The sequence below is a fragment of the Mastacembelus armatus genome, chromosome 21 (genome assembly GCF_900324485.2).
Source record: "Mastacembelus armatus chromosome 21, fMasArm1.2, whole genome shotgun sequence".
NCBI lineage: Eukaryota > Metazoa > Chordata > Actinopteri > Synbranchiformes > Mastacembelidae > Mastacembelus > Mastacembelus armatus.
In genome coordinates, this window is record NC_046653.1 from 20200758 (window position 1) to 20213853 (window position 13096).

Consider the following 13096-nt stretch of genomic DNA (forward strand, 5'->3'; position numbering starts at 1 on the left):
AAAATATTGACCCGACTCTTGCAAGTTCTCCGTCTTTGTAATAGCTGGCAATCCTGTGGTATAGCTGTGAAAAATGTGACAGCCTGTAGTTCTAAACCAGATCACTTCTAGTCCTGTAAAGGACCAAAAATATTACATGCATGTTGAATGTGCAGGGGTAGTATCAGTATGTGTGAATCCTCCTACTCACTCCACAGAGTCCTCCTCACTCAGGACTGAATACAGGACCAATATTTTCAACACACAATAGCAAACCACTTGGCAGCTTATCCTCCAGGCCTGTTGGAGAAATGCTACACTGTCAACCTACGTGTGTGTGTGTTTGATATGGGGTACGAGTGGGGGCCGCAGGTGCCAGACAGGCGGCTGTTTCACACCCGTCTTCTGTAATTGGCCAGAGCACCCCATCTTCCTTCAATAGGACCCCCCTCAAACACACACATGCACACACTTAGAGGAATGAAGCAAGGCCAGCTCGGGCCTGACGCCACAGCAACCATGACGCCAGCCAATTATAGCACGGCAAGGCAAGGATGCGTGATAAAGTCACCTAGCAACTGAGAGAAAGGGGGTGGGTGAAGGGTGGTGGGTGAGAGAGAGTGTATGTGTGAGAGAGAGATTAACAGGCATGGACAATCCACCAGCCACCAGCCAATTATGGAAGAGTGTGATGCAGTTGCTTGGCAACCCAAACTGAATGAACAAGACGAAGAGAGAGAGAGAGAGAGAGAGAGAGAGAGAGAGAGAGAGAGAGAGAGAGAGAGAGGAGAGAGGAGAGAGAGAAAGCACAGGTTGGAGGTTGGATTCAGTGGGGGTAGAGGAGTACAGGGCTACGTGTGTGTGGAGGTCTGGGGTAACTTCAGCTGAATCCACATGAAGCTGTGAAGGGACCACTGAGGGGTGGGGGCGCAGGGGGGACTGAGGTGTTGGAAGCTCTCTGACCATGCCAGTGTTTTAACCTGTGTACTGCTTATCACATAATTATAGATAACTCAACATTTTGCATTTCCACTGCTTATTTGTTTTGTTTCCTAAGTCTGTCGGTTTTTAAAAATCAATTAGCACATTTTTGAAACTTGTTTCAGTTACATCAACATTGCAATTAACGTGAACCTTGTGAGATGATGCAGTGCAACCTTTTCATTTGAATATGCAGTCGATCTACAGTACATTTGCATGCAATAAATAACATTCAGCTTAAAGACTTGCAAGCCAGACAACTTAGGATCTATTAGAGGGTGGACATACATGTATATTTTTACTTTAAATGGATCTAGACTTGGTTAGCACCATTGCCTCACAGCAACAAGGTCCCGGGTTTACAATCCGTCAAGGACCTTTCTGTGTGGAGTTTACATGTTCTCCCTGTGCTTGTGTGGGTTTTCTCCAGGTACTCTGGTTTCCTCCCACAGTCCAAAAACATGTGTGTCAGGTTGATTGGTGACTCTAAATTGCCCATAGGAGTGAGTGTGAGTGTGTGAGGTTGTTTGTCTCTATGTGGCCCTGTGATGGACTGGTGACCTGTCCAGGGTGGACCCCTGCCTTTCACCCAAAGAGAGCTGGGATAGGCTCCAGCAGATCCCTGTGACCCTGGTTAGGGATAAGGGGGTATAGATGATGGATGGATGGAGGGATCTAGATTGGAGTTTCCCTTTGCCTCCAGCCTGTGGTTATCTAGTTTTTCGATTTGTATAATGTAGGCAGTGGCACATCATCTCATAACAGCAGCTTGGTACATTTTTCCTAAATTGCTGAAAATATTCTCATGAGCTGTAATCTAATATGTGCACATGCAGATATTGTAATCAGGTCTGTCTGTAGTTGTAGAAGAAAGTGGCTCCACCTTCAAAAACTGTCCGACTTTTAAGAAACAGACACTTTTACACTCATTCCTAAAGCGCTCATCTATTTTGCTCTCACAGGAGCCAAGTATGTACTAAAGTATATTTTTTTGGACTACTGCTTAAAAAACAAGGATGGTACAATTATTAACCATCTCCTGTTTTTCAGATCCATCCAAGAAAGTAAAAAAAAAAAAAAAAAAAAAAAAACATTAAGAGAACCAGAAACTGGCTCTGACTCAGAACAGCTTTGCCCAAGTACTCAAGAGATTTACTGAATTAATTTGTATATCTATTAATGTTACAACTCATCCCTAATTGAACATTTTCATTTAAGAAAATAAACCTGACTTCACATACTGTAACTGCAGCTCAGAAAAATGTATTGAATATGAACAGAGGCGTATAATGTTTAATTGCAGCACATGTACAGTAAACTTCTGGCAGACCACACTATAATGATGTTTCTAATGGCCTCTGGTGTGCACTATGTGACAATAAGTGTACTGATGCTGTGCAGGCTTTCTGCAGCTGCTCCTCCCTGTAGTCTCTGCTATGTTAATCCCTCCCTACATGTATGTTCAATGATTTATGGTCATAATAACCCAAAAAGAGGATTAAGCTAATTAAACCACAGCACTGCACTGGTAATGAACACATCGGGAGGGAATACACCACCCCCACATTTATACCACACACACACACACACACACAGAGCGAAGAGGCTGCAGTGTCTTCAGGGTGCCTTCTTTTTTCTCAGTCAATGATTCTGTCTTTGAAAGCTCATCGTTGTTTAGCATGACTAGACTACAGAGTCGTCATCAGATTAAAGATACTGGAGTTAGCTGTAACGCCACCAGAAAACTAACTGCTTCATTCTGGATTAGCCATAGTAACGCTACAGTTTCCCCCAGCCATGCTAGGTGCTGCCCTGGAAAGTAATGCTGCATTTAAGTCCATACGATAGTCGCTGGGATCACATAAGCCTGTAACACGCTGGATAAATGATGCCAAGGTTGCCAGTATTAATACACTGGAGGTCTGCAGGCTATGTCCTGTAATCCTAGTAAACACCAAGCAAACTGCTAACAGTGGAAGATGACAAGTGGAGGCCATGAACTGCTCCAGATACTGTAAATGATGCTGTGGTTAAAGCTAAAGTTGAATAATACTAGCTTCAGGTGGTACAACTCTGCACAGCCTCATGCTGCAGATAAGCGATGGATTCAACCTCCGTTGCAGGCTCAAGGATGTCCAATCCTGGAGGCATTTTAACTTGAAAACAGAATGAATATATCTGCACCACACTTTCATTCATTTCAACGTGGCTCTAAGCATCATAAATATAAACAGATGTCAAAATGAAAACTTGCTCAAACACATTTTCGAAAGAGACAATTCATAAACTTGTAGATCATGGTGTTTTCCACTGATTATGGCCTTGAGGTTATGTAATAATTACAATTTGACCCAGGACTTTACATAGAGATTTTCTTCTGCTTGGTCCAAAGGCCTAAATTCTAAAACTGATACGAAAGGTTTTGTTTCCCTGTGTTATAAGCAGTAACTGTTCCTTACTCATTACCATGATGAATGTAGAGTTTCCTGATTGTGTCATCATAATCAATCAAATCTATCTTTGTTCATGTATCTGCCTCTTCAATCCAAATCCCGTCTCCAACACTATACAAAGCCCACAGTTACTAGCCCCTGGACACATTAGCCTGGTGTGTGCTCTGTCTGAGGGTCACTGGCAGGGCAGCTGTAGTTAGCAGCTAAAGCTGCATGTCAGACCCATTTGGACACAGCTGAATTCGCAAAGTCATTTACTACCAGTCTATCAATCATCAGGCAATTACTGAGGCAGAGCCTTTTGGCACTGAGCTGGTATCAAGAGGAAATTAATAAATCTAGAGCATCATCTATGAAGCCGAGGAAGAGGAGAGGTCATATTTTCTTTTTAAAAACTCAAATATCAGATGTTTTCTTTGCAGATTTTCCCAGAATCTCAGCAAATTCACAAAGTGCAGTAATGCTTTGAGGATATGTACATGTGCAAGGGTATGTGCTTAGTCTTGACCAAAGCTCCAGGTTTAAGAGCATTAGTGAAGATACAACATCTTGTTATAATGATTATGCTGGTAATTCTTTCAGGTCTGATTATGTTGGTCTGAACCTGGCACACAGGGATTTTATAGTCTAAATTCAGGGGACAAGAAAGTAACTGGAAAAACTGTATGAGCTTGAAAAAAGTCATTATTTTCAATATTTGGTGAGAACTCTGAAATCTCCAACTCACTGACGTCACATTTTCCCTACCAGGCACGCTCTTTCAGACTATTCTTGTTTCAGGGCTTTTTGCATTCAGTCTGTCTTCAGCAGTGAAACACATGATCATCTGGACTGAGGTCATGTGTCCTCACTTGGAAAATCAAGAACGTTGTAATGTCTGGCCATAAAACTTCTCGGTTGCCATATCCGCACTCTTCTAAAATTGTGGAGCCTGGGGTCCATTTCACACAAGCAATTTGTGAGCGCTGCCTAAATACAAATCAAAAATAGTGGCACTGCAAATCAGATGAATGCAGTTTGCAAACTGTAGGTAGATTTGAAAGCCCAATAGGTTTCCTGCAGGGCCTTGGCATAAAAGAGGTTCTACAGTCCCACAGTCTTCACCCAAGTGAATACCTTTAAATTATAGCTGAATGTCCACACTATAATCTCATAGCCTCTGTTTCAATTAAGTCCTGAAATAATTTAAAATGTTAGTATCTGCATGTGGACTAATCATACCAATGCAGGGAATATAATAGGTTCTGACCTGTGTGGGTCCTCTGATGTGCCTTCAGATGGGAGCTCTTAGTGTAAACCTTCCTGCAGCCATTAAACTGGCATCGGTGGACTCTCTTCTTGTTCTCGGGTACATCTCCTCCCAGACTTCCTCCTCCTCCCTGCTCGCTGTCACTGAGGGCTGCTCCTCGGCTCGGCGGGGACGGTAATGCTCGTGCTGCCACCAGCTTAGCTGCCCCTAATCCCACTTTCTTTGTCACCAGTTTGAGTGTTAATGTACCGTCTGCTGTCGCAGTGAGCGTTTGTGTGGGTTTGATGAGATGGCGGCCAAGCTCTGGTGATGACGGCGGTGTTAGGGATGTAACAGCGGCGCTAAGCTGTGCAGCACTGACTCCTCCAAGAACCTGCTCCTTGGTTGTGAGGGTTTCAGTCCCTGCTTCTGCTTGGGTCTTGCTGGGGTTGGGCACCTGGAGGATCTTGGCCTGGACCTTGGGGATAGAGACCAGTAGTGGCGGTGGGCTGGGCTGGTCAGGGAGGCTGGGGAGAAGGGGATCCATCAGGTCCTCATCACTGTCACCACCCTGCATGAAGGCTGGCGTTAAGAGACAGTCCAGCTCCTCATCAAAGAGCTCTGAGAGTCGTTTAGGCTCTGTCTGTAGATACCGCTCCAACTCTAGACATGTCTGCAAAAACAAAACAAAAAAACACACTCAGAGTCAGACATAAATATACTTCACACCTGTTAGTCCAGTGCTTCTTACAACTCCAGTCACACCACCTACACGTGCAGGATGCTGTGTTTGAGGTTTCACTGTCCTTTCATCCATAGGTTTTACAAAGCTCTCATACACAGTACATTATTTCAGGCTGACTACCTGTCTTGCTATCAGCTTTTCATTCATGCTTCAGCAAACACGGGTCATTGATGCACCAGATAACATCCAATCATAGTCAAACAGGTGCACAAAATCCATAAACATCATCCTCGTGTTGTGGTATTCTTAGCCTTACCATTCACATCATTTAATCCTCAGATACACAGCTATTTCTGAATTCTGTGAATTCTGTCCCATGGTTAGAATTCAGTTCAGTTGAGACAATTAAAACTATTTGGTGAAGACAGTTTTAGTTAGGGTCTGGACAAGAACAGCAGCCTCTCACATCTCACGCCTGATACACACAACAAGATCTGACTGTTTTCATCGTTGGTACTGAGTGAGGACAATCATCATCGATATGAGTGAAACATTATTGAGAAAATCTCAACATAGACTGGATAACCGTATGAACGAACAACCAATGCGGTCTTTCTTTCAGAGACAGAGTTCACTAGGCTATTTTAATTCAAGAACCCACTGTAGGCTTTATATTTCTCTGCAGCTGTTGACCATGTCACCTGGCACACAGCAATCCTGAGAGAGGAGAGATTTAGTTTGTGATTGATTGCTGCTGCCTGGTTGAGCTCTCTGGAGCTCTGAACTGTGGAAGCCTTGCCTGTTTCCCTCTGCTCACTCAAATCAACCAGCCATGGAAGTTATTTCGTAAGACAGAGGAAGGAAGGAGAGCAAAGTGACAGAGGGAAAGTCAAACAAAGAAACAAAAGACAAGGAAGAGAGATAAGAGAGAACCAAGTGAGTATTTCTAGACTTGTTTATTCAACCTTTATCCAGAGATAACAGAGACATCTGTGCCTCTTTTCAACATCTATACAGCTCCAGATTTTGGCGGCAGAGCAGCACCACCACAGCTGTTGCTCTGCCAGCTTCAGTGCTTTGGTCAAGGGCACCTGCATCCCTGCCTCGAGGGATTTGAGCCAGAAACCTGCCGGTCACTGACCTACTTTCCTAACCTCAAAGCTACACCTCTCCCCTCTAAACTTTATGTTTTCTGTAAGTCCTGCTCCCTCTCACTCGATGTTTGCACAGAGGAGTGCACAGTGTAGCAGTGTTAGTATTTACAGAATGAAACTGTTTGAACATATGCACAACAACGTGTTCATCCGGCAGAGTCGTATCCATCATCAACCCTATAAAAACACTTTCTGCAGTGACAATGCTGATCACTGGACTGACCAACAGTCCAACGGTGAAGCTGTCTCTCGTTTCCTGGAAGAATACCTGTCAGGTGGATTTTAAATGTGTGGATGTGCCAGTGTGTTCCTGTAATTAAGATTATTTTAGTGTCATTACCACAATAATCCAGTTGGATCAAACTTACAGCTGTAGCTTTCCTTCAATAACACGTCGAGCTTGCAGTGCAGTTACATGGCAATGTATTTTTGGACAAGTGTGAAATAATTGGTAATCAAAACTATGCAGGCGGTTCAACAAGTGGCTCAATCCAATTAACAGGATGGAGAATACATGTTTATTTTATATTAGTGAAGCTAAACATGCTAATGTTGCAACAAACTGTCAGAAACAGTGCTACTCCTGCTGCTGCTCCTTCAACAGATGTGCATGGTACTACTTTTTGTGTTTTTGTGATGTCTGTTTTTGTCAAAAGACATCAGCCCAGTCCACCACTCTGCACTTTTCTACGGTACCTGGCTCCTGTAGCATAGTCCCTCAACTACACCTACTTGGAAAATGGAAGCTCGTCTGTTTGACGGAAGGACTTCATCCTGATCCTCTGGCTCTTTCCCTCTGTCATTGGAGCAAATTACAGTCACTACACAAATGTTTTTTCTTAGCTGCAGCTGGTTAACTTGGTTCATTTAGATAGGCCTGCACAGGAGCTTTACTCTGCGCGGCCTCAGTGACGAGAAAGACAAACCAACACATTCAGTCTGCTGAGTGGTGATAAGCTAAATTTCCCTCTTCTTCTTTTCCTCCTTCTCTTTTTCCTTTTAGAAAATGTCCTTCATATGCTCATTTGCATATGAATATAAAGCAGAAACGTTTCTTCGGGAGGTTACGCTGCTTCATAAGGAAACTTGAAAATGATAAGCATGTATGTAAAGACACAAAGATGATGCCCAGAAACAATGCACTTGTAAAGCTGATAGTGCTCAGAGGAAAACCTTCTGCTTAGCCTTTTGTTCAGATTGTCGCTATGATTTGTTAGCATTCATATTTCTTTCAGTAATTGCTGTGTGTAATGCAGTATCTAGTTAACCATGGTAAAGGGGGCTATTATATGTCTTGTTAAATTAGATCAGTCACTGCTAATGTATCTGGAAACCAATACTGGAGATTAACAAACAGCCACGAGATTATCTGGGATGGAACAGAGCTACATGGGTTGGAGAGTATATTGTTCATTGATTACTCATAGCGATGTGCAGCTCCATCTGCGCTGAATGATAAAACAGTATTAAATTCAATTACATGCTAGTCACTTTACATTATTTAAAACAGGAATCTTTGAATGTTGCATTAACATAATTATCAATGTTGCTGGTTCAACTAGTGGAAGAGAGAGACATTGAATTATATGATGTCATGGTTTAGGTCATCGTTTTTATTGATTATGATAATTATGATGGAAAACCAGTCATATTAGGCAATTAGACTTTTAAACAAATGGGGGTAATATAAATAACAATCTTGAAGTTAATACAAAAAAAGTAAGTATTCCAATTTTCCACCTGGATTAAACAGTGTTTCAATAAAGAAGCAAATCCCAGGACCTAATGGTCATTAAGTTCAGCTAATGATTTTAAAAGTCTCATTTTCTTCCCCATCAGTGGTTTAAATGATATCATACTCACAGACGCACTTGTTTCTGCTTGGTTAGCAGGTACACACTGTTACAAGCTATAAAATTTAGTCTAACAATAGCAACAATAGATGTGCAAAGAAAATCATTCCCACCCTTGGGAACAAAAAATAAATAAATAAAATTCTGTGATAAAATATTCTGAACTTAAGGTACACTCAGAGCATCTTCTGGACCTTTTGATATACAAACAATTGTTATCACATGTCTTATACAGGTTTTAATTTGCTAAAGAAACTAGTTGGACACAGTTAAAAACAAAACCCAGAAAATGCTGGTAATTTAATCCTGAGCACTAAAACTAAATTCTCCCATAAAAGCCCAAAGAATGTAAATATAAAGCCCATTCAGATCAGGGAAACGTTACTATCCTGGAAAGAGCAATGTTGAGGATGAAAATGTCATAAGAGTTTTTGCCCCTGTTTTCTGGTGAATTAATGTTACTCTTTAATGAATGTTAGATTATGCTTTTATCCTGAAGGATTCAGGCTGCTGCTGCTTCCAGGACACAAGCAAAATATTTCTAAAGATAAAAGGAATGTTTTCCAAGAAACTGCAAAATAAGATTATTTTTCTCCTAATTTTTTTTTCCCTTTTCCTTTCCACTGGATACAGATTTATATTTTTCTGTTGTACTGCATATGTTATATACATTATTCATCAGACACAGCTACATGAGCATGAATAATAGCCCTCTTTGATACAGTAAATATAGTCTGTGATTTCTGAGGGCTTTCTGCAGCATTGTTTTCACTTGGACTAGAAATCCAAAATAGAAAGGTCTGTGTGTCTCCTGGCAGGGCTGGACTGATGCTGGGGATTGTGGGAGGTGGGCGGGGAGGACAGAGGGTAGAGAGAGCCCAAGGCTGTGAAAGAGAAGTGAGCGGCACTCAAACCCACGACCAGCAGTGAACGCACCGCCTCTGACATCACACATATGACCTTCTCCTTGGTCTGTTTCTCCTACACACCACGAATATCAGGTAACAATGACATGTAAGGCCTGCAGCATGAATGTGTGTGTGTGTGTGTGTGTCAGAGGCTGCTGGCTAACAGCTCAGACTGATAGCATGTGTAGGGCTCACCTCCTGTCCCCCTGCTCAGTCCCACACCATATGGAGAAAGGTCACATCGGATAACACACACACACACACACACACACACACGCACACGCACACACACACGCAGCCAGAAACACTCCTTTTCATTTCCCATAAAAAATATTTTGTGGCCGTCTGTTGGAGAAACTCTCCCTGTTGAATCATCAGTTCAAACAATGAGATGCTGAGCTGAAGAAAATCTGCTTCACTGACAAAAGTCAAAGGTACAAGATTGTGAATATAACAGTTTTTGGACAGACAGTAACTAGCGCCCATTAGACCGCTGTAATAAGAAAACAGCCAATCAGAAAGGTTCTCTTGAGCTTTGCAGAACTTATTTCAATAAATGTTAAAATATCTTTAGACTCTGAATGAAATAAATCTATTATCAGCATCTATAAATCTAAGTCTATTACTGGCTCCAGTCATGTCACATAAATGGCAACAATCTGATTTTGCTCTTTGCACGTTTCCTACGAAACACATTTCTTTAAATTTCTAGGAGGCAGATTTAATAAATGGCCATTCAACACACATTAGGTAGATTTTTTAAAAATAAAATTACATTTGTTAACCAACCAGCAAACCTGATACATCAGTTTACGGTCAATGTACTCACTGCTCCATATTTCATGGACAGTGTTCATTTAGTGTGTTACTTGATTTAATTAGTTATCATTATCATCAGAGGTCAAGGTCAACGTGAAGAGGAGCTGTGGTTGACCAGAGCATACTGTACTTCATTTGAAAGCTTTAAATGTCTTTGATGAATAAGGATTTTACTGTGTTTTCTTGTAACATCAACCTTTTGTGTGAGTATGTGGATATTTTACATGTGATCAGCTACACTTTCACACACAGAAGAGAAAACCTCCAGCTTTTATTCCTGTGTCCACTGTTCGCTCAATAAATGTCTCTATTTAGGCATTTGATTTAATATCTCATTTAAAACAGCTACCAGTAATGTTCACGTCTGTGTGTATGTGTGTTTTCAGCCTGCTGAGGTTCATTAATAAAGAATGCACAGGGCTCTGGATGGAAGCACTAAGAGCTTTTGACAGACAAAGGATCACTGAGGACAGAGCTCAGCAAACAGTCTGAAGAGGATTCAGCAGGACGTGCCCTGTCTGTGTTTACATGTGCACAGTTATGTGGATCTTCCCAGCATTTCCATTAGGATGGTGGTGAAAATAGGCCATTTATGTGATTCTGCAAAGTGACAATATCTGCAATGATCTGCTTCACATGAACACTAAAGATGTTAGAGTTAAATAAATGGCACAAGAAATTTCAACAGCTTACAACAAAATAAACTGGGACTCAACTTAATCACTTATTAAAACTAGGATTAGCATGAATAAGATTTTCAGATAGATTTTCATAATAATGTTCACAAGCAACAATCAGCTGAAGTGATATTTGTCTAATTCATGGTCGTCACATATACACGTGCCTCCAACTGTCATAATGTAGTAACAAATCAACCACACGTGTGAGTATTAATATCAGTAGGTTGCACTTCAGTAAAATATTTCACCATAACTTGATCATCTGTTCGTGGCATCGAAACCACAGAATTCAGCAAAACTGTCATTCAGACTCCTGACACTCCTACACAAAGATCTGGAAACAGAGGAAAACGATTTACGGCAAACACTTGAAAATGATTCTGGCTCCTGCACCGCGTCCACGCCTACAAATAACCGCTGGATCTTGTTTTTGCTTAATTCCAATGCTGACATCAGCATCTGCAGCTTTATGATGTGCAGCATGAACAGTGAGATGTCAGGTGTGAAACAAACCACTAGTTGAACACAATTATATAAACCAATAATAAATAAATAAAGCCAACTGGCCGCTGTGTAACAGCGTGCGTGCACATGCAGAGTGTGGGCAATAAGGTGCTGGTTTTAATGATGGCTTATGTTTTGTCACACCTCATGCTTCCACATTCTTCTACCTGTTACTGCAATTCAATCACATAAATGAAGAGCACAACAGTTCAGTGCAGGTTCTGCGCTGCCTCATTTTTTTTTTCATTCATCTTAAATATACTTGTGCCACGGCTGCTTTCACGTAAACCTACGACTATGACGACTCAGTTTCCCCTCACGCTGCTGTACAAAGCCTCCTTGTGAGGAATCTCATCGTGTAAGTCTAATCCTTTTAGTTTGTTCCTGTCGCTCTTTATCTGTGTGCGCATTAGAGTATGTTTATTTTCACTCCACATTACACAGCTTTTGGCTTCAAATGATGTTTTTCTCTTCGCTTTCTCATACAAAGAGATCCTAATTAAAGCTCTTTGGCTTCTGTAAACTGCTCTTTGAAGCTCTACCTCTTGATGGATCTCGCTCTCTCCACACAGCAGGCTCTGATGGCTAATTAGCCACTCAAAAGAAAAGCCAAAAAGAGGCTCTTTATTCAGCTAATTTGCTGATGTTGCTGATGTGGCTGTGTACATGACAGATATGTGTGTTTGTAAGAGTGAGAAGAGCATAATGACTTTTAACTGATGTGTGTGAATATGTAATGCCTCATGCTCGGGACTGTGTACCATATCAAACGGGTACCACTGTTTCCTTTATGTGTGAGCAAGCGTCAGTGCTGCAGAGTGAGTGTGTGCTTTGTTAGACTGAAGTGCAGTTTGTATGAAGATGACTGTGGAGATGCTGCGGTTACTACAGCAATGTCTGCATGTAATCACACTGATTTACAAACTGCACGTCCTGGAATCTGATCAAAATAGCTCGAAACTGGGAGCGTTAGCACTCGTCTAATTTACACTACAATTATTTTTTTTTTCCTCCTGGATCTGGCGTCAAAGTCACCAGATCATTTTTAGCTCACATTTAAAACGTGAAACCCAGATATTATGCACATTTAAGGTCATGAAAAATGTTGCCACCTCTCGTTTCAAAAATGTTTTTATCGCCGCATAATTTCATGGAGAATAAAAATGTTTCTTTTGAATTTTACTTTAATGAGTTAAGATGTCTGCATGAATCTGTGAATGCTTGCAGTGGCATTGCATATTTCTGTGAGTGCAAAAAATGAAAAGCCTGGAAAATGTGCAATTTGGTCGATATGCGCCACCTTTTCAATGGGGAAAAGCAGTGTTTCTTTACTTATAATTCTAAACATGAAATACACGAAGCACCAACTATGTGACTGTTTAATATTTCAAAACCATGAGCAATAATCTGACACTCAAAACGTTTCCCTTCTCTTTTCACATTTCTACCAGATTTAAGACTGTGGGAACCAGGATTTGCACCTTCGGGTGGTAAGGTCTGGCTTGTAGGCTGCGTTCCAGCTCACCACAAACCTTTGTTTGCTTCAGGTCAAGACCCTTCTGCTGGTGATCATTTCGACCTGTTCCTGCCTCTATTACCTCTATTATCATTCCTTTTTTTGAAAACCCCTTAAACTCAGTAGGAAATAGCACTAAATTACAAACCTAAACAGAAGCTACAGGGACGATGTTCTTCCCTCACGGTGCTTCAGAAGATATAAACGACTGAAATGACCTGCTGTTTGGCATTTGGATGGAGTGAAAACAACCAACTACAGTGGACCACAGCAAAAGAACAAGCACTGGTGGACCCAAACTGCAGCCTAGACTTTAAACTGTTCATGTCTTGTGCA

The 13096-nt window shown here is 41.4% G+C and overlaps 1 protein-coding gene across 1 annotated transcript in view; it reads right to left on the bottom strand.

Annotated features, from left to right (window-relative positions):
* Window positions 1–13096, bottom strand: part of klf7b (Kruppel like factor 7b) — a 57791-nt gene that overhangs the window by 18323 nt on the left and 26372 nt on the right. Inside the window, exon 2 of the mRNA XM_026295281.2 lies at window positions 4663–5314. Within this exon, the coding sequence (XP_026151066.1) occupies window positions 4663–5314 (652 nt within the window). The remainder of the gene's footprint in view (window positions 1–4662; window positions 5315–13096) is intronic.